Source organism: Filicampus tigris, chromosome 3 (assembly GCF_054856515.1).
Source record: "Filicampus tigris isolate MCC_2025a chromosome 3, RoL_Ftig_1.0, whole genome shotgun sequence".
In the NCBI taxonomy this organism is placed as follows: Eukaryota; Metazoa; Chordata; class Actinopteri; order Syngnathiformes; family Syngnathidae; genus Filicampus; species Filicampus tigris.
The window spans coordinates 25,284,776-25,310,773 of record NC_141219.1 but is presented as its reverse complement, the minus strand read 5'-3'; the positions used below and the strand labels follow the sequence as shown (position 1 = coordinate 25,310,773).

Sequence of the window (25,998 nt, the reverse complement as noted above, 5' to 3'; positions counted from 1 at the left end):
GGTGAGCACAAGCAAAAGTGAAAGAGTGGCAATAGCAGCACCAAGTGAGTACACTTCAAGTGGCCATTTCACAAACTAGCCAACTTTACAACTTGGGGTTCCGTATAAAAGTACTTTACGTGTCTTCAGCTGCCTCAGGAATTGAGTTTCTTCTTCTACTACGTCAAGGACTATTGACTATTTGTTTTTCGTGTATTAACTGTATGTTTGTGATTTTTTTATCTTAACTGTGTGGAATAACTTTTGAGTCCTCTCTGTATTCTATAATGAAATGTGCTGTACTTGCCGCCATACAACCTTCACCTCTGTCGTCTGTCACATGAATGAACAGCATTGTGCCCATTAAATTAGCTGCAATACTTGACCATGCTGTATAACACCATCGTTGTCACATGATGTGGTTTGCTTTGGATTGTGATTTGTCTTTTCCCTCTGCATCCTTTTCTCTTCCAATCACATTTCATTGATGTGATTCCTGAATGAGAATGTGATGATTGATGCCACTTAACCCCTTGTGAGTTAATTCTCATTCAAATAATATTGATCCCCTAAAAATGAGGGCCGTCTGCCGTCTGTTTTGGTGTATAAAGGAAAGATGACGTAAACTATTACATTCACATTAGATATTAGGGTATTAATTAGCTAAATAAGGGCCCTAAAGCCTTATCAAAACTCAAGCCAAGACTTGTGACTTCTAGTCTTTTTTTTTTTTTTTTTTAACCCTACTGCTCCTCTGGGACACCAGCTGACATCACACACAGCACCCTCCAGCCCTCCCCACTGACATGCATACACTTACTCACGAACTCAGGACCAGGTCCCCTTGGGTCACATCCAACACAATGTCATTATCATCCATCGGATTGTATGTGGTCACTGCCCATTCGGTCTTGCTGACAAGCCTTTTGTGCTCAGTAATTCTTCTCATAGGCTACCCCCCGAGACCCCCCGCGTCCCCCCCTCCGCAAAAACCCCTTCCACCCTGCACCACCCACTCCCCTCCTGTCTACTGTGGCCCATCTGTAATCCCATCCCCCATCCTGCATCCCCATATCCGCCCTGTCTCGACCCATACTACTCCAAAACAAACCAGCTGTCTTGGCCAGTCGAGTCCCGCGGGGACGTAAACTGTTACCATGAGGTCCGGAGGGGCCTCGCCGTGTGACACATGGCAGCACGCTCCTGCAAGCTGCCATCCCATCATGATATGTTGTAAAGCTGCAAAAGGGATGCTGGACCAACACAAGGATAGGTGCAAGTGGTAATCAGGCAAAACATTCCCACATTCAATGATTTAGAAATATATACTTAAACATATCCTCAAGTAGTTAAGAAGTCCATATTTTTAACTTGAGTGTACTGTAAATGGCTAAATGAGAACAAACAGCCGTTAGCGGACCTAAAATTATACATACTGTACCTGGTGCTGAGTAACCAAAATAGATAAAAGCAAAGAGTTTGTCCGGCTGAGCTGAGATCCAGCTGTATTTTTAGCACAAATGACACACTGTGTTCACAGGGGCGGGGGGCTCGGGGGGAGGTCATTGTGGCTGTACACACATGCCAAAATGTTACCCACAGGTCGATGCAACTATTTTTGTATGACTGTGAACTGTCAGTGTGGTCTTTGATTAAAGGCTTGCTCTTCTCTGATGCACAATACCCTTTTGACTGCAGTGCAGAGTACACCGGAGAAAGAGGAAGCGGTTGCGCATTCGGGTTGCCAGTCACATTTCACACCATCACACAATGTCGCTTGTGCACTTTTCAAATAAATTATACCTTTCTGGATCATATCGGCTTCATATACAGCTGTAATTTGCATTTACCGTTAGTTGCTCTTTTTTAATGTTGTATTCAATGCTTTTCCCCGACAAACAATTGTGCTGCAAATTTGGCAATGTCACCGCCCCATGTGTGCATTCAACCTTCTTACAGTCTGTTCTTGAACGCAATAAAAGTCTTCCTTTTTGAAGCTCCACAACAAAGGCAGTTTAAGACCCTAAACCCACAATCACTTTCACTGTGCGCGGTTCACTGTGCTGCGGTTTGAGTAGTGCATCTGGTGCCTGGGCAGTCGACAATGCAAGCGTGTGCGCACTTGTGAAAGCGTTCACATATGAGCCATACTGCACATCCAACTTCCATCTTGTTGAGTGGGTCTTCTGTTCATACAAGCTGAGACAAGTGGGTGGCAGAGCTTGTCTATGTGTACGTGTTCAAAATTCCATTTTATCATCTTTCATTTTACAGAAGCTGGTCACAAACTACCCAGTGGAAGATCTTTTCCTGCAGTAGAACTTTTTTGTTGATACGAGTCAACGATTAACAATAAAAAATGCCAAGGGTTGGTGGAAAACAGTCGGTGTAACAGACTAAGTTGTTTGGCGTGCCATGTCAATAAGTTAAAGGATGTGTCTTTCCCCTATTTTATATGGAATCATATGCTAACTGGCCATTACATTTGTGTTTTGTCCAGTGTTGCATAACACCAGTTGAAGGGCTACATCTTAATATGGCACAGAAGCATGCGTTTTTAGCAGAGTGCAAGTGCACCATTAGAAAATGGGAATGGGTTGCGCAATTGTCCAGCTGCTTAGACGGCCTTTTGAAGGGTGTGCTGTGCAGTCTGAAGTTTCAATAGACACTCTCAGCTGCAGCTCCTGCATTTGCATTTCATGCAGACTTCGCACGGCGGAACCAGCTCCGCGGATGACTCTGACTTAGAAAAAAAAACATATGACCGGTTAGTGCACAAAATTTCGACGAACAAGTCTCGATCTGAGTTCATTTATTGGGGAATCTTACTCTTGTGGCAACATTAATTGGTCTACGTCTTAAAACAACAGTTGTGTGAAAACGTATAGACGGTACTAGGTTTCTTGGCGGAGGGGTACTAATTCCACAGCGCAACAGACTGCCATCACACATTTCGTGAGCTCCAGTCAGGCGGATAGAGTTCACTGCAACGTTAAATCCCGGGATGCCACCGTTTGAGTTGAATAATATTCAGATATTGAGGAAATAACAATTTCGACCGTGTCGTCCGGGTCGCTTTGAAAGAGAGGCTCGCTTCGGTTTTGATTCCCACGGCAGCCGAACTTGTGGCCATTGGAAGAAGAAGTCAAGAGCAAGCTACAAGATGTCAATCCTGCCTTTCACTCCCCCCATCGTCAAGCGACTTTTGGGCTGGAAGAAGGGAGAGCAGAACGGCCAGGAGGAGAAGTGGTGTGAAAAGGCAGTGAAAAGTCTGGTGAAAAAGCTGAAGAAGACGGGACAGCTGGACGAACTGGAGAAAGCCATCACCACGCAGAATATCAACACAAAATGCATCACCATACCAAGGTAAGAAGAGGAGTTCATTTGGCACCGCCGCTGGTTATCAAGGGCAGGTTAATTACGACCTTTTGCCACCAAATTAGTTCCACACCTTATTATTTTCACTTGTTGGCATTTTCTGCGACACGGCATAATATCACACTCATTTCCGCTTCCTTTCTCGCGCCAATATGACATATCGCACAGAACGACGGATATTAATAACACGCGAATAAGGTGGTTTAGATACACGCCAACGTAAGTGCTGCTGGACAGCTCGCAGAGTGTTGCCCATACAGAACATTCCACGCCACGCCAGCAAACCTACTTTTCAAGCCTTATATCAGGAGTTGTTTAGCAGAGGCACTGAGGACTTTTCTGTAGCTGTGCATTGATACATGCAACGCACAGGCTCGAAGTGTCCAGGAGTCCGAGTTATATAACTTGTCCTTAATCTGCTTGGTTTTTGTGGCGCTATGTGCCAGTGCTGTAACTCAGCCCAGTGCTGACCTCTTCTCCTCCCTGAGCTGCGTGAGGGCATTCAACAGCGTGGAGATGCAATCAACTACATTTAAACGGTGCTTTAGAGTCGACTGGAAAGTGAGTGCAGGGGCGGTGAGAGGACAGGTGTGAAACTGTGGTTAGAGACGCGCCGATCGTCTGTCTTTACACTCGTAAAACAGGTCACTGTTTCCAGTAATATTAAAGCGTTTTCTTTTTTTTATTCATTTATTTATTTATTGAAGTCAACAATAGTTGCTTTGTGAAAACGATAAGGCGGAGTTTCCCAAACTTTATCTAGCCAAGGCACATATTTTCGATTGGAAGAACCTGCTGGCACAGTAAACACCGCCAAACAAATGGCACAAAAATTAGGCCTGATTCCAGCGAACCCCTCTTTATCATGACGGATAGATGCAAAGTATAAGATTCACACCCACCAGCAAAAGCTGAAAGTGTGTGGTATAGCGAGACCTTATAGAAACATTTTTTTAAATAGCTTTACCCCTCTTATGAACTTCAAACATATTTAAACATAATGAAATACACTTGTGTCTGCTCTTACTCTTGCTTGCACAAGTCTTTAAATAAGAAACCAAGCATGCTTGCTTCAAGCCGTTTATTTTTCACTCCCAGTTAGGCATGGGCCGATATTAGATTAAGATAACCGTGAGCAAAACTACCGGCGGAGTATCACAGTATTAAAATTAAAATGACTTTTTTTGTTTAAATACTTGGCTAAATAAAAATAGCATTTGTTCCATTGAGCGCCATCTATGTTATTTTAAAGTAAAATATAGAATATCTAGTCTTGAACAAACATGTATCATGTTAAGTTTGAATGAATGAGTAAATAAATAAATAAATACAAATAAATACATCCATCCATCCATTATCCAAACCTCTTATCCTCACAAGGCACATAAATAAACAAATATTCTTCTGTTTTAATTCAAGTCGCAGTGTCCGATCACTGCTGAGCTATTTTTAACAATTAACTTCAAAGAGGTGCTGTTTACTCAACTTTGCAGCAGCCAATCATGTTGTGCCCTGCTTAGACATTCCCTCAAAAAAAGAAAGCTCATTATCGGTGACTGCCAGTATTAGCAGTTATCAAAACCTTGACTTTTTAAAACCACAGTAAACCTTCAAACCGGTAATTTGCCCCATGCCTACTCCCAGTTGAAGTTTACTGCAAAACTGACGTAAAATGAAAGAAAATTCAATACCGTAAATTTAAACACCAAAATGTCCAACCAAACCATATAATGTAGTCGAACGAAAGTTCTCTACTTAAACTTTAACTTTAAATATGGACTTGCTTGTTAACTACACTATAAAAACCCATAAAAATGATGTGACCTGGAAGAATTCTACGTTATATTGGGGCTATGAATGATGAACGGTGATATAGAGGGGGAACGCTGCATACAGTAATAATGATGAATGTCTTGCTTATTGACACATCAGCAATGCACAGTGAGCAAACTCTCATTTCTCCAACAAACAGCTACGGTTATAAATGAAAGTCCCATTTGTCCGTTCCTTGTCGGCTTGCTATGGCTTAACTTGGCTCGACTTTCCACTGCGAGATAGTAGTGCCAAGGTGCCAATGGTGTAACTCCTAATGTTATTTCTTGCTGTGTGGGCTCAGTTCCCACTCAGTGACAATGCGATTGCGAGTGCCAATGGTTGTCTGTCCCTACAGTGTGTGTGCCCTGTGATTGAGTGGTGAGTAGTCTGCCTTTCAATTTACGTCAGCTGGGATAGGCTCCACCTCCCCGCAACGCTCAACAGAATAAGCGATAGAGAAAATGGATACAAAATAGGAGTGCTCCTGCTATGACGTACAGTAAGCGAGTAGTGTGTCGCGCATCGCTCACAATGAGAGACAAACAGGCAACGAAAAGGCCGGAGAGTGAGCGCTTTTTCATACTTTGTTTTCACTCCATTTTGTAAACGTAGACATATTCTAGTTACTCACTGCAGCAGACAGAAAACACAGCAACGCGGCACAACAGAAACTATTACTATGGACACTGGAAGAAATTAAAAGACAACTCATTGTCATCTGACTGCGTTTAGGCAATTGCGTTATGTACGACAACAATTTAGTGGATCCCACGTAACTGTGCCCAGTCCATGTTTTGCTCGTTACATCTCTGCTTTTCTTTTATTAACGTCTCGGCATAGGGCCACGGTAAGGAGACGCATTTTATTTGAGAGAAGACTGAAAGAGCAAATAAATGGAGCACTTTAGCAAAGTGGAAACTACGGACAATAATCATAAAGCATCCAGGGCTGTAAACCGAGGTTAATGTTTTATGATTTCTCATCATTCATCCTCAAACCTTTGAAGCTTTTGAAAAGTGTCAACTCTGAAACTCCAAACCCTCACTCACCTGGCAACATAACAATCTTTAGTAGGGGTGTAACGTTAAATCACGTTTCGGTTCGGTTCGTTTTTTTGGAAACTTCGGTTCGGTGTATTTTTGGTACAAAAAAACTGTAGATATTTTTTTTTAATATGTGTATTTTGAAAAGATTACAAGTAAACTGTACTTTTATTTTCGAGAAAATAAATAAAAGCGAACCATTCGGCTGATATTCTAAGAAATTACAGCAGAATAAAAAATACACTAACAAGGATCTCTTAATTTAGTAAATTAAGAAACTGAAATCTTTAAACACTCAGCAGCAACAGCCTATGACACACATAAGTATTCAAGTTAAAGCCAAGTTGTCATGACAGTATATATACACTTTTTGTGATGAAAAAATACATACAATAACAGTTACAATTATTGCTAACTATATTAAAACTATTTTTATTACGAAAATAATACAGTAACTTTAAAAAGTCTTTCTGATCTGTGTTGTGGTCGGATTTGTGTGTTGCTGAGTTGTGATGTTCCTGAGGTTCATGAATGCACCGTACGGCAAGCGAGTGGGGCAGCGGAGAAAGAAGAGCGCGAGCAGTTGTACTTGGATGAATAAAAACGTGATAATTAAAGTACGTCTGACTATTTTTCCTGGAAGACGCGACAATATGATGAATCTCGCTATTTAAGTTTGGCGTTTTGGGCCAAAAAGACTGCTTGCTTCCTCGTCTAAGAAACATTCACAGTCGGATGATGCCGTGCATGTTAGACGTGCTACAGTATCTGCAACAGAGCCGCCAATCTCATGTAGTAATGCCGGCACACAACTTTGGGACTCTAACCACGTACCTTTCCCCATCGGCGATTTTAACAGGACAGCCAGAATGTTTCCAAACAGGAGACCGCAGTGTACGGGGGGGACCTTCGAGCTCTGGCTCTTTTTTGGCTTTAACTGTTGAGCCGCCATTTTCCTCTCCCGCATGCAACAGTCAATAGCTCCCGTGCATAAGGTTGCGCTAATAATTGGACCAAACTGAACGCAAGTGGACCGAACCGAACATGCCATACCGAAACGTATTTATACACCCACGTGTTCCGTTACACCCCTAATCTTTAGTGTGAAGTACTTTTTCATATGATGCTAGTTTGTGATCCTCACATATTTGCTGAGCATGAATGTGAGCCCCCATTCTTTGTCATTGATGCGATTTTGTGAATGATGCAATTGAAGGACTTAAATATGCCTTCATTGTGTGTGTGGAAGAGATGTGCACACCTTTGCTATGATGTCACGGTATTTTCCAGAATATTTTCCGTTCGTCCGAAGTTAGTATAAGTGAGGGTCACTCACTCAAGTGGCTTGTTATTTTGGCCAATACAGTATGTGACTTGGTACTTTTCCCCCCGCTAATAATAACATCCTGTTTTTAATGCATTGTAAAAATGCCTTTGCTTTGAGACATTTTTGAGCTACTCTGTTTGTGGTGCATGCATGTACTTTATTTATGTAAGTATGCACTTGGACTTTCTTTTTCTGCAAATATTACGTTATTTATGAATTCATTATTTCTCAATTCAGGATATTCTACATCTGCTTTGCGATGCATCGAAGAATCGATTATTTCTCTGTCCTCTCGACTGAAGTGTGTGATCCATCCATCATCTACACCACTAATCCTGCACACAGGGCGCTATAGCCTGGCGCCAATGGCATTGTGTTTTACTATGTTATTGATAAGCATACATTCTACCTTTTCATACTCAAAGCGCTTTTACCATTTTATCATCAACAATGATGGTGGATGTTGACATGGAAGCAAAATACTCTGGCTGACAAATTGCACATTGGCAAAATGAACATGAGGAGCAACTTGGGCTTCACTATTTTGCTTAAGTTTACTGGACAATTCAGGTATGATTCAGTGAACCAAAATACTATACGAGGCCTCTTGTCTCTTGGCGACTACCCGTCACATACTGTTTAACGTCAGCAACAGTGAATTCCAGAATGTGCACTAAGTTGTGAAAAGTAACACGTAGAGGCTGTAATTTAGACGTAACCACATACCGTGTGCTATCTGAAACTGAAAAGTACACAGGGCACTCCCAGATTCTTGATTGCCGCAAGTGCGCATATCACAGCTCGCGCGGTACGGCCCAGGACAGCAGCATTCACACTTTAGCCCACTCGGAAATGCATACAATGTTTGGCGTGTTCCAGGTTTCGTATTTCCCACCGCTAATGCGGAGGGGAAGAGGCGGAGAGCGCATTAAGTTGACCCAGGATCAGAATTGGCTGCTGTCGGTGTGACCTAGGAGTGTCCCATTGAGAGTTGCTGGTTCTATTAATTCTCCTATGTGCTGGCATGCCGTGAGCAGCTGCCTGCCTGTTGAGGCCTGTCCGTGTTGAGGTCAGCTCCTTTCTCTCCCTGACACTTGAACTCCATGATGAGCTTGCTTAGCTGCTGCTCCAGTGAGCGAGTCAGGCCGGTGTAGCTGCACCTGCTGGTGGAGTGAATACAAGCATTTGGCTGCTTTTCAATTTTCAGTAGACATGGAATTCCAAATACCATTTGTTCCAAGATGCTTGTCAACGTCTGATTTGTTTCAACTATTTTCATTTTCCCAAAGAAAATAATGGAGATTCAACCCGTGAAGACTTGCAAGAGGTTGTGCACCATGGCTGTTTGAACTCCAGGTTTCCTGCCTTTTGAGGCATTTTTCCCCATGAAAGTTTTGTTTCAATTCTGAATATAAGACCTAAGGGTCCTTAACGTTTGACTGTATAAATTGGACATTTCGCAAATCTCGAAGTTGAATTGTGATTTCACTTTGGCTCCTCACGATCATAAAAACATTCTCTAACTAAAGAAAAAGACGAATGTGCCGAACGGTGCGGTGCAGGTTTGCAACTTCCTGCGTTGCGAAAGCCCCGAGTGCACACTTGCCGCTTTCAGTAAGCGTGCGGTGGCTATCTGATTCCGCCCTCCATGAGTGCGCTTCAAGCTGTCCCGTGACACGCCAGTTGGAGTTTACTGTAAAACTAAAAACAAAACAAAAAGAATTACACACATCATATATTTAGATAGCATCACCTGTATCACCTATCAGCCATATTTTGACAAAAATGATATGTATTGTTGCCTTAAACATCTCATGGTGCTGGCCACTTCTTAGAAGTGGAAGTTTTGAATATCACTGGAACTTGATCGCTGCCGTTAACACAATTAGGGAACAGCCAGTATGAGCTTTAATTTAATATATACAAGGCACACCTGAGTATGAGTCGGAGGACCAACAAAACAGTGAAGAAAAAGTGTGACTTATAGTTGGAAAAATACAGTCTCTGTTGCTAAATTGTACACAGTGAACCTCTTCATTCTTCCCATTCTTCAACTGGAAGTAACACTGTTTTAATGTTTACCTAGTTTGGTTGATCATCTCCAAAGTGCCGCATCTTTTCTTGCTCTTGAGGTCACCGTGGTTTGACATGGAGTTTTCGATTTTTTTGAAGCTCATTAAACGCTAAAAGCTTGATGGTGACACCCCTGTCCACCAAGGAGCACTTGTGGAATTGTGGTAATGATTTACCTCCTTCCTCTTTCCCCGCGCTGCTTTTCATCATTCCCGTTTGCCAAGAGCAGTCAACTTGAGATCGTGTCCGACTGGTCGCAAACGCTCTGCAACTTGAAATGAGTCAACTGTGAGGTTACACGTTTGTGTCTGTGCAAAAATGTTTCAGCTGAAACAAATATCAATAGTTTAGCTCAAATGTGTGTCCAACAGTTTCACACGATGAATGTTGAACACCTCGCATTTGGATTTTGACCAAAATATTTGGGGAGGTATGAGCGACATACGAGTCAGTTGGGGGTCACACGGTGTGTTTGACTTTTTCGCTTCCACTGGAGTGATGATTCGCTTCCCAAAACATCCCTGTTCATATGCGTGTCTAAAGTATTTGTAACAGTCTTTGTATTTGTTCACACATTGTTGTGTTTGCCTGACAGACACAAATTAGGTCACATTTGGGTGAGGATCTATGAGACTCAATCCAGGCTTTTAAGCTCCTAAAAGAAATGTATTATGTACATGCAAAGACTGAAGGAAAACCGGGACATCTGAGCTTTCAAAAAATGGATGTTCTCAAGAGATACAACAGTTATGCCACATACATGTGGAAAGTAGCCAAACATTTTGCTCAGGGACACAGCACAGGTACTTTTTTGTTTTGCTAAGAAGTAATATAACAACTTCTATTTTTTTTATTCATGCCAAAAAATACACTCCCAATTAAAATCAGAAGTTGAACTGAGGATCAGAAACCTTGCGTTAGCTGGAAACAGAAGGATCAAAAATAATGGAAGGACGTCATGGTTTTGTCTCTGTACATTAGGAATATTTGAATTTCTTCTTGAGAAAAAAAGTCCAATAAGGTGTGCAATTGAATTCTTTTCACCCAGACACATACATCATTGTCATCAATTACGAAAGAGAGACGAGTTTGTTCTCCAAACCAAACTACCGTAATTTCTTGTGAATAACACGAGCTCCAATATTATACATCCCCCGCCAAAATTTCCCTTCAAAAGCCGTTTTTTTTCTCTGTACTCATGTACTGTATTATATGGTCCCCTGATTTGCTCTTACCCATTCTCAAAAAGTAAAGTATTATATCTGCATAGTTATTTGATAGATTTATTGTGTTCATATTTGTCTTTTCGTGGGCACAGAAGTTCTCATACCTTGTTTGGAGCCTCTCGAATGATGTCACAAAAGCGAAGGGAGGAAAAAAGGTCCAGATTTGCGCCGATTGCCTCCGAAGAGGACCGAGCGTTGTAAAAATGGCTACATGGGGAAAAGGACTCGGTAGGAGCCAACTTTTTGGGGATTGAGACTTGCACGAAGTGTAGATTATTCACCGTAAGGGTGACTGTGATTACTGATGCAGTCACGAAGTTGCAACGTGTTTACAAGCGGCAGTAGCCAGCTGCAGCTAATTGATAGCGAGCTGCTGCGGCCTAAATTGCCAAGTAGCTGAGATCTCACCTTGACTTGCAGAGTAGACAACCCACACGCCCGCCTCCCCCGTTCAATTGTCGGAAATAAAAATCTGTGATTCTCAGTTATGCTATTCTTTTTTTGTTTTGATTTAGCACAAAGTGCAATTTTACACCCCGTGCAAAACAGTTTATTTCGAGCCTTGTAGTTTGGAGCCCAGATAGACCAATCCGATGTCGGAGGTCGTGAAGCGTCGTGGCGTCTGATTGCGCCGCCTGATTGGTGTAGTGACCACCGTCGTAGCGTCGGACCCCATCGGGAATCGTCTGGTGGTTTAGCATGTTGAGTGCGCCGTGAGTCGTGACATTTGGTCGCTCTGATTGGCTGTTAGCTTGCCAATCAGCGCTCGGAGCAAGAACGGGAAGTGACAAATGGGTTACGGGTTTGTTGTTGTTAGTTAATTCTTTACCATGGTACAATTTGTTATTTGGATGCACATACAGTACCCTGTTATTTATTCATTTTCATGACCTGTTAGATTTAGTATTGCACTGTACGTGTGGAATGTATGATTGCCATGTAGTATGATTCACGTCTCTCTGTTTTGTTCAGTCTGTCACCTGGTGGCAACTGTGTGCATAAGAATGACAAATGTAAACATTTGTCCATCAATTCGAGCTTCTGCTGTCATTCTTACTACTTACATTTTACTGCAGGTGACAATGCAGGTGAAAAATTACGATGGACACGATAGTGCAAAAGTGACACGATAGACACTTTACTATCGTCTTCACGATGTATATCGTCATATCGCCCAGCTTTAGTCCAGACAATATTTAATGGTTGTAAAAGTCTGTCTCATTAAGCAGTTTTAGAAGTTCAGTGTGAAGTTCATGTGTCGTAGAAAGAGTGTTGTTGACAAGCCCCCGTGTTGTGTCTGGTACTGGGGGAGGGTGGAGGGAAACGGGGGCTACTATCAGAGATCAAAGGCGAGTGTGTTATTGGCTGGAAGCGTAACAAATAAATGAAAGGATGAAAAATAGACGACTGAAAATGGTTGGTGTGGTAAGCTTGCAAAATAGAAAGAGATTTTTCACAAGTGATAGTAGTGGTTTGTTTTCACACCAGAGTGCAATTTATAGACATGTCACAGGTTTCTCAATGGTGAATCTACCATATTGTGTAAATAAAAGTCATAGATGTTTATTTACACAATTACCGATGCGGATGGTACAATGTGATATTGCAAGGAATGATTTGTGGTAGCCTGTCTGTTATGCTTTCCAATTGGGCTGTAGGTCACTTGTTGGTTGAGTAATTTGTCATTGCCACATCCGTAAGTCAAAAGTTTAGCATAAAGATTTGAACAGAACATTAGGGGTGGACTTGCGGCCAAGGGCCCGCTGCATCTGGTATACGTAAGGGGTGTACGTTAAACTCAGAGAATTGAATTTCAGGGCACATTGATCATAGACACTTCAAACGCATTTGGTGGGTCCCTCCTGAGGCTACTCCCATGTGAGCATGGGAAATGCGTTAAAATATGCATCGATGTTAAAAAAAACAAAGGAATTGATTCGCAACGCCATGTTAAAGTACAGCCGCTCTCTCATGTCATGACTGTCTGCAACGCACACGCGTTCACTTAAGCCCCGATTTGATTCGATTTTCGATTCTGAGTAAACGATTTTGGATTCGATTCAAGTTTTCATTTTATTTTTTTAAATCGCACACCATGCTTGTTTCTGTGCGGTAGTGTGGTACTGCAGCCTTCCACCAACGCAATACGCAATGATGTTTGGTACAAGCGTATCAAGTAAGGCTGCCACAAACTATTATTTTGCTAGTCGACTAATCACCAACAGTAGTCGCGAATTGTCGACTAATCGGATCATAAGTAAATTGAGGCATGATTGCACCAAGCTCTTATATGACCATTGGTAGCTGACTGCTTCAGTTCTTTAAGTCCGGGGGGGGGGGGGGGGGGCAATTCTGGCCCTCGAGGGCCAGTATTATGCCTGTTATCCATCTGTCGCTGCTGCAACACACCTGATTCAAATTATCATATAATCAGCAAGGTCTACAGAAGCTGGATAACGATCCTGATCATTTGAATCATTTAATTGATGACTCAACATAATGTTGCTTTGAGTGTGTGTGCGTGTGTGTATGCATGCGTGGGGGTGCATGTGTGTGTATTTCTACTCTTCTCGATTCCGCTCCCGGCTTGTCGAATGCCTCGTCAAATAAAAAAAAAAACGAACAAAAGAATTCACACTCGACTTATTCTTGAGGGAAGTGTTAGAAATGTATCACAACCTGTTGTTCTTTAAACTGTTGGTATAGGGCTGAATGCGGGTCAGCGAGTTGCGTTGCCATGCTGGAAGTGTTCCAACTTCGAGCCACAGTCGTTTTATAACAGAGCGGCTTCGCCATGTCGGTTGGCTTGCCATGGCCGTTGGCCATGTATGCAAAAAAAATTCCATATCGCACTTCTGGCGTCATTCTTCGCTCCTCTGCTTGAAGCTTCCTGACACACGCAAGGAGGCATGCCACTTAAGTCGTTAATCACATGCAGGTAGACAAAGTTGATGAGCTGCATTTTTGTTGTTGTTGTTTTTTTTAAATACTGGTGTTAAAAAAATGGTATTGAGCCATTTTTGCTGCCGATAAATCGGGGCACGGTACTGGTACCGGTATCCCGGGCAACACTAGTTGTATATTGTAACACGGGTCTCATTTTTTATTACACATAAATTTCTTAACCTTGTATTCTTAAATATACATAATGACATTTGTTTGTAAGGTGGACTAGATATTAAAAACAAACTCGATTATGCAAGCAAGCAATGGTTATGGTGGTATCTCAATGAGCGGCAAAGGCAGGCGCGTGTTTGCGCACGGCCCAAATGTTTTTTCGTCAGCGTTCGTTCAAGGTTGCAAAGGCATGCATGTTATTTCATGCATTATATGCTTTTTAGTTAATCGGCAGATTAATCGGTAATCAGTAATCAGCTGTTATCATTATCACAGATGCTCCTTGGCTTACTGACTTTTTTTTCAAACTTCTTTCTATATTGTGGACATCGATTACTTGGTATGTTTTAAGAAAGGTGCCTTTAATTGCACTTCAAGTCTTTTTCATTATGAAAAAAAAATAAAAAGAAAACTTTGTCTTCATTAATTTATAACAACACGTTTGCCTAATAATTGTAAGAAAACATTCAGTTCAAAATGTCTGGCAGGATACCTTGAAATGTATACACTGTACCACTTTGCGTTAAATTGTGTTCTTAAAGCCTAAATGACCATATTAGACATTAGGAGTTGATTTTTTTTTTATGGGCAGAATAAATAAATTATAAATTATATAAATTATAAAATAAATGAAGACAAAGTTCTATTTATTTATTCATTTGGTTTTTTTGCTCATATAAAAAAAAAAAAACAATCCGATCCGTGACTCAAAATCCTCGACCGACCTCATGAAAAAAATTATGTGCACCCCTGGTCATGTGTAAGATGATAAGATATCGTGGCAATTTTAATATTGCAATATCGCCATTATCGTTAAAATCCCTACTTAGTAGTTTCCTTTTCTGTGCTTGCATTCGGTTGTAGCGTCTGATATAAGGTCCGAGCCAAGGGGGTAAGTCGCACGTTTAGACGTTATACCTGCACACATTCAAGAATGATCTTATTAAATGTTAAGTGAATTGAAATAGTTATTTGCCTGTACTTATAAACACCTAGACATGAAGACGAGAGAATATATTTGGTGGAAAAATAAAAAAATAACCACTTCACGGCCTCATTATACATCATAGTGGCTTGGCGTGCTTTCGTTAACCTTTTGAAACACACTTTGAATCGTTTGAGTCAAAAGTCTACCATTGCGCACTCATTCAATCTCATTCTTTTCAGGTTGTCAAGCTGCACACCTGAGTCATTCGAGACGGTATTGTGTGAATGAGTCAGAGGGTAGAAATCAATGTCAGTAGGCGGTTGCATGGTCAACGCCAATGCTGGTAATAAGTTCATTAGAATTCCTGCACATGATTGTTTGATATCTGTCTTCCTAATTTGCCTGTCAGTCTGAGTGTGTTAGCTTAGGACAAAACTCTTTGAGGCTGCCAGAGACTCCGGGAGGGGGTGGGCTGCTGTTTGCTTTGTGGTTTGCACTGGAGGGGTTAAGGAGACAGCTTGGCCTTGACTTTGCCCTGGCCGTCTATCTGCGGGGGTGTGCGCGTGCATGTGCTTCCACGTACACAAGCCGAATACACACAGACATGCTCGCCAGACAACAAACCTGCCTTTGTGCTCACTGGGTGCTGGTTTACAACTGGCTGGGTGCAGGAAAACAACCTGACATAAAGAACCATGGTTTAAGAAGAGAGTATGATTGCTGCTTCAGTCACATTCAGATCAGTCCAAAGATAAGGACTAGTTAACGGGGGTCAGTAAGTTTGCCACCGTTAGAGACAACAGCCAGAATCTGACATTCTTTGAGAATGAGTCATGTTCACAGTATGGATGAGAGTAAATTTGAAGTCACTTTGCATGGCTGTCCGAAATACAGCGGTAAAAGAGCTTATGGCTTGAAAAACGTGTACGTGTTTTGAGTCAAGGTACCACTGCATCTTTCAGTATACTCAGGGATGCACAGAAGCGGTGCGCATGAGCGCTGGGAATGGAATATTGGAATATACTCAGCACATTGGAGCTCGGTCAGTCAGTTTGACTGCGGTCAGGCTATGCAGCCTCAATTCGAAGTCAAGTTAGCCGCCACAGCGATTGCTTCCGAGGGCCATCTTCAAAACAAAAGCCATGTAAGGCATTGCTATACGTGTATAGCATTGTTTCTTTCACTTTTGAAGTTGACCCTTGCTGCGCTTTTCTAGGCTTGTTCCCGCTAACTTTACATTTGCTATGAGAACGGTGGCCCAATGCGTTCAAGAGGGCCACCGGCGAGACGTTAAACTACATGTCGCTGCGACGCGGCTATGGCAGTCCGTCAAAATATGTCGGTAGGCACAAGCGGTCTGTGGTGCAAAAAAAGAGTGCCCTCGAGAACCGTGCTAGCTAGCTGATCACAGGGTGCCTGCTAGTCAGAGGTCGGAAATTAATTTTTTGAACGAGTCATGCAACTCGATTTTTTTAAGTATAAATTGAATGTCTTTTTATTAAACTGGAAATTGTATCGTTTTAATGAACTGCGATGGTGTAGCCCTGGAGTAATTATGTTGTTGTAATTAGGACATCAAAATGAAAATTAGGAAAAAAATGTGTTCAGTTTTATTATATGACATATATACACATATTAACGACAAACCTTGCCCAGATATATTATTATTATTCAGTCATATTTCAAACCAAAAAGAAACTACAAAAACTAAATAATTACATGTTTTCACAATAATCCTTACAAAAACGAAAAAAAAACCCCTAATTTTCCAATTTCCAATTTTGTTCACAAAAGGAAAATGAAAAAAAAAAACAGATAACGGCCGATTTGGAAGTTTCATTCAATTAATCGCAAAAAGGTGCGTGGATCGGAAGGAAGCTTGAACCAGAAGAGAGTTTTCACCTTACTCATGGGAACTTCACTTATTTCTATTGTGACTTAAGGCTTCTTTATACTCCCGGGGGCGAGGTCTGCGCGCACACAGTTTGAGAGAAGAGAAATCATTAACATGATCAGTGTCCACTCATGCCATTAATTGGTAATTATAACATACAACCTGACCGATGCTGTTTCTGATATTTGGTAGAATAAAATTCCATCAACCGATTAATCGGCCGATCAATTAAAATAAAATGGAACGAATAAAATAACTTCTCTTTTGCTCCCTTAACACTTGCAACAATAAATACAGTACAGGCAGAGCATTTGACTCTTTTACAGTACTTTTTCCATTAGTATTTGTTTAACTTTTCAACAGAGAGCAAAATCTGCAAAAATTGGCTGATTTTTCACCTATTTAGGGAGATTGAACATAATTATATTTCGCTTTAATGTGTACAAAAATAAATAAAGATCATAATTGGCCAATTTTGTATATATCTTTTTGTGGTGGTTTTTGACCATTTAAAAACAGCTAATATCAGTACATTAATTTGGTTGGGCCCTAATAATACCATTATTAAAGGTACATTTCTGATTTTTGTATGAAACTTGTAATGAGATAGTCGACAGCTGCAACCATACAATCAACCTCACTGTTATATTGTTGTATTTTTATTGTTTGATAAAACTCATGTTTCAGGTGCATGGGATTAACCTGCAAAAAATGCTCCTCAAAATTTGTTCAAGAAGAGTTATTTCGAGCCTCTACCATTTTTTCATCATGCTCCTAATTTCTGAAATCATTGTACTACTACCAGAAACATTGAAGAATACCATTGCCGTTTTTACATTTACATCTCAAGTTACTGAGCATAATGAAATTGAATTATTCATGATTGTTTCTTAATCCCACTCCTAAAATATAATCATACATTCCCATTCGCCGTATAGTGAACGCCAATTGTCTCAGTTTCTTGGATTTTAGAATGGAAACGTCACTCAAGTAACCGGATAGTTTATACAGATGTTGCATGATATGTTCCATTGTAAGTTACTTGCTGTTTAAGAAAATGAATTAAATGTTGTTTCCCTTGGCCTGCAGAGCTGGCTAACGTGTCTACCATTTGCCCTACTATACTGCTTGGCATTCGAGCTAATTTATTGATCCCAGCTGGGACGTTTGAATCATCATTCATTTTTATTTCGAAAGTCACAGGCTGCTCTGGTCATCAACTAGCATTAAGGGTTTAGCAGCCAACTCACTTATGGCCTAATTGATGGACCTTGTTTTTGCGAATGAAAAACAAATGGAGGTGCCATAACAAAGGCAAGTCCACTGGGTGTCTTATTTTTACCCACAACATACTGTATTATCGTAAAATAAAGGCAGGATACTCAATCATCTAAGGCTATTACGTACTAACTTGAGAATCTACAGTAATTGTTGTCGATACGTTGTTTTTGGATTTGATTTGATTTGCTCGGAGATGCCAGGAGTATCGTTTTCTTGAATTTCAGGGGAGGAAAAAACTTGTAAAGTTTACACATCTTGGCTTTCAAGTACATTCCTCCAGTGGTGCAAGTGATGTGCAAGGAACTTATTCCGCACACACCTCCCACCCACTTCCCACCCTTTCTGGAAAAGCTATTAGATGTGTCTTTTCCTTACAAAAGAAGGGGATGCTGAGGGAAAGGAACCAATAATTGAGTGGGAGAGGAAAGCGAAAGCCGGCTTGACTGTGTCCCACAGGTGATATCATTGGGTTGGAGAGCGCTGGGACCAATGAAGCACGGCCAAATATGACATATGAAACCAGTAGACATACTGTACACCACCAGGCCAGCCCGGACAGAGTCGAGTGAATGACTACAATTCCTCACGACGATGAAGTATTTTCCGCCACATGAGAAAATTGAAGTCATGAGCACCTGACACTTACAGACACAAAACAAGTCTCACTTTATTAGTTGCTTTGAGTGGCAATTGCCTATGGAAATGTCTCTGCTTGAAGGTAAACTCAACTTAATGATATTTCAAGAGAAATCAAAACGAGAATTATGGAAATGATCTTTCTGCTAAATCTTGCTGCAAGTAGCTCTTCTTGTCATTCAATATTCATTAATGTATGTACACATTGTCCATCTGCTAAAAAAAAAAAATAAAATAAAAAATAAAAGAACCAGGGCTGAACGATTTGCATTTGCATTATAATCGTGATTTGAGAAAACATGATTTTGTAATGGCAAAAGTTGCGTTTTAAATGAGAGGGGGATTCACTGAACGCTAAACGAATGCAGCTTTCTAACATGCTTGGTCCTTTTCACCTCGCATGGTTCAAACTTCCCGCGTGTGGGAAAAAAAAACGTGTACGTGTGTTGTCTATGTTGTGATGTTTTGGCTGCCATCGTATGTCAAAGGGCGTGTGTGAGGAAGTGTCTGATTGGCTGTCGGATGTGTGCCGCCGTTGTAAGAGTTAACTTCGATTTACGTGTTTGCAAAGTTTGAGCACATACACAGAGATGATGGTGGGCGGCTATTTGAGTCACGACAGATAAAAACGCATCTGTGCAAAGTGTTAAGAGGATGAATTCGGCCGTGTGTTTCGAACCAAAAGACAGACGAAAAGATGTTTAACGATGAGACGCCGCCGAGTGCCCGCTGGCGCTCGGTCTGACGTCATAAGACGACATTATATTATTTTTCCTGCAGGGTGGCTTGTGTGATGATTTATTTATTGCCGTCTATACTGTATGTTAAGGTGAGTGAGCGATTTAAGAAGTGCAGTCCACGTTTAGATATCATGTTTCATGAAACAAAGTGATATGTAGGAAGTGGCAAAACTTCTGATTTGTATACATTATTGTTGTAATTTGCACTTGAGTTTGTGCCTTTACGGTATAGTATCGGTATAGTACAGGAAGTCCTCATTTTCCGAACGAGTTCCATTCCTACACTGGCGATATAACACGAATTCTCGCGTATGTCGGATTTCACCGTTAAAGTCTAATGTAATGTCAAAATACTTTGTATAAAACAACGGAAATACATTAAAATAAAAAGCATAAGATGCTGTACTTAGCATTACTGCTGAGAAGTGGATGAAAAAGGAAGATTGAAGGGCGAAAAAGGCAAAGATACTGCCGGCGTGCAAAGAGACACGATCGAAACACTCTGCGCATGCTCAACCGCAAGGAATGCTGGTCTTTGTAGTACAGGAGGTACTTGTATGTGGAAGTGCGTTGTTTGGCGCGAAACCTATCGCGAATACACAAGCAGAGCTAAACAAGCTCAGAGACGCAGCACAAAAGCACACTTTTGGAGCGAGGACGAAACCGGCTGCTTCATTCATGTGGTGAGTGACATGAATATTAAGCGTTTTATTGACACTTGAAAGTAACAAGCGGAAATGACGTCCATTTGAGTCATGGCGCCACATGTCGCCGTACACAGTGGGTTATTCAAATGCCGGAGCAACTCTGTCTGCTCAATCATGTAAACGGGATATTCAGAATGTTTCAGAAATCTGAATTTTGACTTTAACCCGAATATTGACTGCATGTGAACATAGTCACTATGGTGCTGGGGACAAAATGGAAGAGGAGGCACGGGCGTCGTAAAGTCGAAACGTCCTTGGTCACGGACGTCGTAATTTGAGGACTGCCTGTATGTACTTATGTTATGTGTGTCTGTGTGGCAGATCAAAATATTGAGTACGTTTATACCTCTAATTGTAGGAGGTAAGCTGTTTTTCATATGAATTCATGCTTCATTTGCCTTCACCTCAGTATTCTATAATGCATAAGAGATCTAATATTGTTTGTTGTAATCCATATTAATTGTTGAAAAATACATTGGAAAAGGACCTTGGAAAAAATAATCGCAACTCATATCACAACCGCAATTTTTTAGAAAAAAAAAATCTAAATTCTATTATTTTCCATAATCGTTCAGCCCTAATATGAACGACATACTGTTACATCCTGCGGTGGACGTTTTTGTTTTGCATCAACAATAAACAGGTGTGTCTTATATCGCACACTCTAGTCACATTTGCACTGAGTGGGAACCGAACGCACGCAGCCAGCTGCGCAGAAATCAGGCAAACGAGCCAAAAACCCTTCGGTGAGCTTGAATAAAATTTGTTTGTGTTTATCATTTTGTTAAACACATATGCTGGGACTTTGAAGAAATGCGGTGCATCGGGCGTCAGACCAAAAATTGTGATTTTTGTTGTGTTGTCAGGAAAGGGCATTGGCCCTCTACTAAATGTTACTAGTCAGTAACTCCGATAGTAGTAGCCTTCAGGACTTGACGAAGACTGGAGAAGCCCAATTCCCCCGACACTCCCCAACCCCATCCCATCCCTTTCCGTCCTCAAAACAACCTTCTCTCAGTGCAAGGCTGGAGGTAGGCCAGTGGGGAGTGAGACAGACGGATGAGAAGGGGGGAACAGGGGCGGGGGGTCACGGGGCCCAGACACTCTGAGCTGTCCTGAGCTTTTGAGACACCCTGCTCGCCCCTTTGTCCAGCAACACCACCCTTTCTTTAGCCTAGTGGACTTGGTTCATTACGCGCCCCTTCACATTTATATACACACTCAATTACCGCAGGGATCTACAATCACCCCCCCAAATTCAAGAGCACGTGTTAACGTCTCGACGTGAATCGAAATGCTGCAACATCCATCGCTTTGAAACAACAAGCAGAAACTTCTGTCACTTTTAGTGCGCATAGGTTCGGAGTTAGAAATGCCTGAAGTCCGAACAAGGTCCACGTGAAAAGATTTGCCGGGTGGCTGTTCCTGTGTGTAAGAGAAAGAGTTGTAAACCTGTACACATGGTTGTGTCTCTCGGAGTAAGTAGGCTTTCCTCGCCGTGTTTGTTTTGCTCTCCATGTAAAGTCTGTCCGGTTCAATCTGCTCTGTCTGAGCCGTGGCTTTGAGACCTCACACTGGGTTGCACACACAAACGTTCACTGACAAACTAACTATCCTTTGCACATTTTACAGATGATTACCCAATTTGCAGAGAGGATCTGTAAAAGATAGCCTAATAACACAAATTCCTCTTTTGTTGTTTGTGTTCAGCTACCGTCATGTACACTGTTTGTGTTTGAAAGTTCAGATCACACAAAAGGCACGCCGATTGAGCGAATTGACAGACTGTCAATTTCAGCTTCAGGTCACGAATTGGAGCCTTGTTGGCTCCTGTGATGAAAATCTCTACCAATCGTTTAAACCTGTTTGTGTTTTACTTGTGGGCTCTTGGAAGCTTACACCTTCCGTTCACCTTCAACACAAACACAAGGACTTCTACGTTTTCTCGCTACTAAGCATCCCTGCGAGTTGCGATTGATTCAAAAGTTCCGCCACTTCTTCCTCTCAGCAGCAAGCTGAAGCGGGAAACTGGTGCCCTTTTTTACTGCCGTTTCTCATCAGTATTGTAAATGTCCTCATGGAGGTGAGTCATTGGAATGAAGGGTACATAGTGTGTGTCTGGACCTGTCTGTCCTTCTGGAGTTCATGTTGGCGGTGTTTGGCTCAAGCAGCCATATAGCAAAAAGCAACCGTCATGACCTGTAAGATGGGCTGGAATATTCCCCACTCCTACTCTGCAGCAATGTTTTTACAAGTCTTACTTTCACAACTATTACTTACTCACGCCCTGGTCTTGATACGGTGCATTCCTGCGTTGACACAAAATACATATTAATGTAATCTTGCAATAAAGCGCAGCAATCTATACCCTTTTTAAAACTGTTCCAACCAAGGTATTTGGCTTGGTTTTGTTAAGGTTAGAGATGGACCCTTAAAGTCCCTTATGAACTGTACAGGCATAAAATATTTTGTTACTTTGTTTGAAAAGTAGTTACTAGCATTACCATGTTGGTGTTGCTTTATGAACTATTGGTATGTTATTGTGTCTCCTATCATACATAAAGTTAGCATGTCTGTGATGTTAAGATTCATCTTTATTGACTAAGTATGTAAAAAAAAAAAAACGCACACAATTTGTCCCCAGTAGTTGGGGCCCCTCTAGTACTACAGCAAACAGGCCACTAAACCAAATATACATTTATGACATAAACACTAGGGATAGATCGATTATTGGCCGGGCCGATTATCGGCGGACATATTTGGCATTTTGACGAATATCGTCGACATCAGCCTTTTTTAAAAATCTGCCAGCTGATAACAGATCATATTAAAAACCAGAGAATAATAATTCTCCGAGGTTATAAATATATATATATATATATATATATATATATATATATATATATATATATATATATATATATATATATATATATATATATATATATATATATATATAATTTTTTTTTCCACTTAACCTTCTAAGCTGTGACTGGGAACTTCATGCACTTTTTGTTTTAAACAAAGCTAAGCGAAACATTAACATTTCAGTATAATGACATTTTTGAAAACTGCACTGTAGAAAAGTTTAAGGAGCTATTTATTTGTTGAAGTTTTCATTTAATTTTCCAAGACATGCTGCTGACCTTTTTTTTTGAATTTGAAAACAAAGATGTCCCTTTCCCAAGATAAAAAGCAAAAAAAACCTTTAACATGTTGCAAATATGAAAAGCGGTTTAATAAACATGTTTAAAGGCACTTCAACAAAGTGTTGGAGTTTGTATTATTAAAAATGTGTACAGAAATATTTTCCTTTTTACTGCAAATGAATATCGGCTTCAAATATTGATTATCGCCCTCCTTGACTACCAATAATCAGCATCGGCCCTGAAAAAATAATACCGGTCCACCTCTAATAAACACATAAGTAGAGAGAGTCAGTGAGCAATGTAAAGTGAGCAGAAGTGCAGTAATTGTGATACAAGGACAATAGTGTAGAGAGTGCCGAGAGAGAGTTTTCAAGCAAATGAAAGTGTAATAATGAGGTGAAAGGGGCCTCTCAAAGAAAACACGCAATCTAAGATGACACGGCAGCCACTAATGCCACTGCGCTTTGTGTGAGCCCACGCTTTGTGTCTCGTCCCAGCAAACACCCACGCAGCAGCAGGGACATAAGACGCATACCAAAGAGATCACATCATTTCACACATCTACACTCAAGTGAGCTGGTTTTATTTTTCACATCCAGAAAGACTCAGGGAACACCCAACAGCAGAACCCGAACAACATCCCTTCTTGAGTCCCATTTGTACTACACTTTCAGACTGTTATTTTCATAACCACAAGTTGAATTGTTATTGTCAAACAGATTAATGGTTTTAAGTAAATGTTTTTCTTCCGTTCACTTTTCCTTTTTGCTAATGTATTTTCCATGTTTCCCTCTTGTCAACAGAAGCTTTGGACAATTTATCAAGAGACATTTTAGCTACTTGCATCATTTCAAAACTTTTACGAGCAACTTTTTTTTCATGTCAAAAGCTTACATTAATATGTTCTAATGCGTTTATTGCAATACTTTACTAACATGGTTGATCCTCTTACGCTGTAGAGCCTTTGTCGCTATTTGATCTTTTATCCCAGAGGCTATAATCATACTGCGCGTCAATCTTGATTTTTTTTTTTTTTTTATGCAATGTGGTGTGTCTGATTTTTTTTTTCATGTCAATGCCAACAGTATAATTACGATTTTGTCAAATTTGATCAGGCCTCTTTTATATGTGGGTGTAAATGAGATATTTATCCGATGCAACTGGGGACGCTGAAGTCGCGGTCATCTGACCTATATGTCATCAAAAGGACACAAATGTCACAATTGTTTGGCGCGAAAAGAAATGGCGGGTCAAGGATTGGAAAACAGTCGGTGGTGAAAAAGTTATGATTTGGAACTGGTAAATACATGATATTTGTTTGGACTGGTCAGTTCAAGCACAAAAACCTTGAAATTGCCATGTCAGGAACGAGACCTACACGCTGGGCCATCCTGTAAACACTGCACCACGTGACATCATTTCTTTTTGTAATGTGAATGACTAAATGCACTCCTGACACGCAGTTGACTTAGGAAAAAAATAAAACAGTGTTGTATACCTTGCGGTCCCACAGACGAAATGACATATTGTCCCCATATTGTTATATTTTGCGGATCACCACGCTATACGTGTGTGTGTCTGTTGTTTTTGTTTGAAATTTCTTCTTTGTTTGGCGGCGTGTCTGCTCGAGCGGCGCCTGCGTGTGACGTAGGCTTGTCTCGATATTAGAATTTCAACTTTGACACCGATACCCAGTTCAGCATCGATACTCGATACCATTACGATACCACACGGAACAAATTAAAGCACAGGCTTTTTTTTATTTTTTATTATGAAATGTTTTTTATCGCCAAAAACTTAATTAATACAATAGTTTTTTTAAGAGGTAGTGCAAAAAAATAGTGCAACTTCAGTATTTAACTTCGACAACCCTCTGTACAGTCAATGACACATTTTAAGTTGTCTGAGGCCTGGGGTAGTGCAAAACTAAGGAAGAAGTAGTGCAAAGAACAAAACACTCACCAAAAAAAACCAATTATTCATCTGTAAATTGTCTGAACTAGTGCAAAGAAATAAGCATACTGTGCAACACCAATGGCGCATCATTTTCAAGTTGTTTGAGGTAGTGAAAAAGAATTCTTTTTCATAACACCCACCACTTACAGTAACATAAATTGACAACAAAATCTGTAAGTTGTCTGAGTATCTTGACCCACATGTTTATCTATTAAGGCAAGCCAACAAGTCACAGATAATAATAATAATAGTAATAATAAAAAAATAAAAGAAAATACATTAAAATACTTTCAGTTATTGGCTATACAGAACAGTAGCAGGTAGGGTTTGGCATCGTTTGATTTTGGAAGATTCCGGTTCCGATTCTTAACAAAAAAATAAATAAAAGTAGTTATTTTTGGACAAATCACATGAACCTCTCTGCTATTCAATTTCATGAACTTTTTACTATTTGAGAACTTTACTATGGATTACTCAAAGGGCTGTTTTTAACCAGTATTTATTTTAATAAATTTTTTTGCATTGTTATTTAGTAATATTTATCGATACCGCTTGTCCTCACAAGGATCGCGGGGCGTGCTGGAGCCTATCCCAGCTGTCTTCGGGCAGTAGGCGGGGGACACCTTGAATTGGTTGCCAGCCAATCGCAGGGCACACAGAGACAAACAAACATCCGCATCCACAATCACACCTAGAGAGTCCAATCAACTTACCATGCATGTTTTTGGAATGTGGGAGGAAACCGGAGT

General features: G+C 40.8%; 1 protein-coding gene across 1 annotated transcript in view; it reads left to right on the top strand.

Moving 5' to 3' along the window:
- The first annotated feature begins 2,703 nt into the window (after positions 1-2,703).
- smad3a (SMAD family member 3a) overlaps positions 2,704-25,998 on the top strand; it is a 38,647-nt gene continuing 15,352 nt past the window's right edge. Inside the window, exon 1 of the mRNA XM_086025959.1 lies at positions 2,704-3,345. Coding sequence (XP_085882085.1) covers positions 3,143-3,345 — 203 coding nt within the window. The 5' untranslated portion in view covers positions 2,704-3,142. The remainder of the gene's footprint in view (positions 3,346-25,998) is intronic.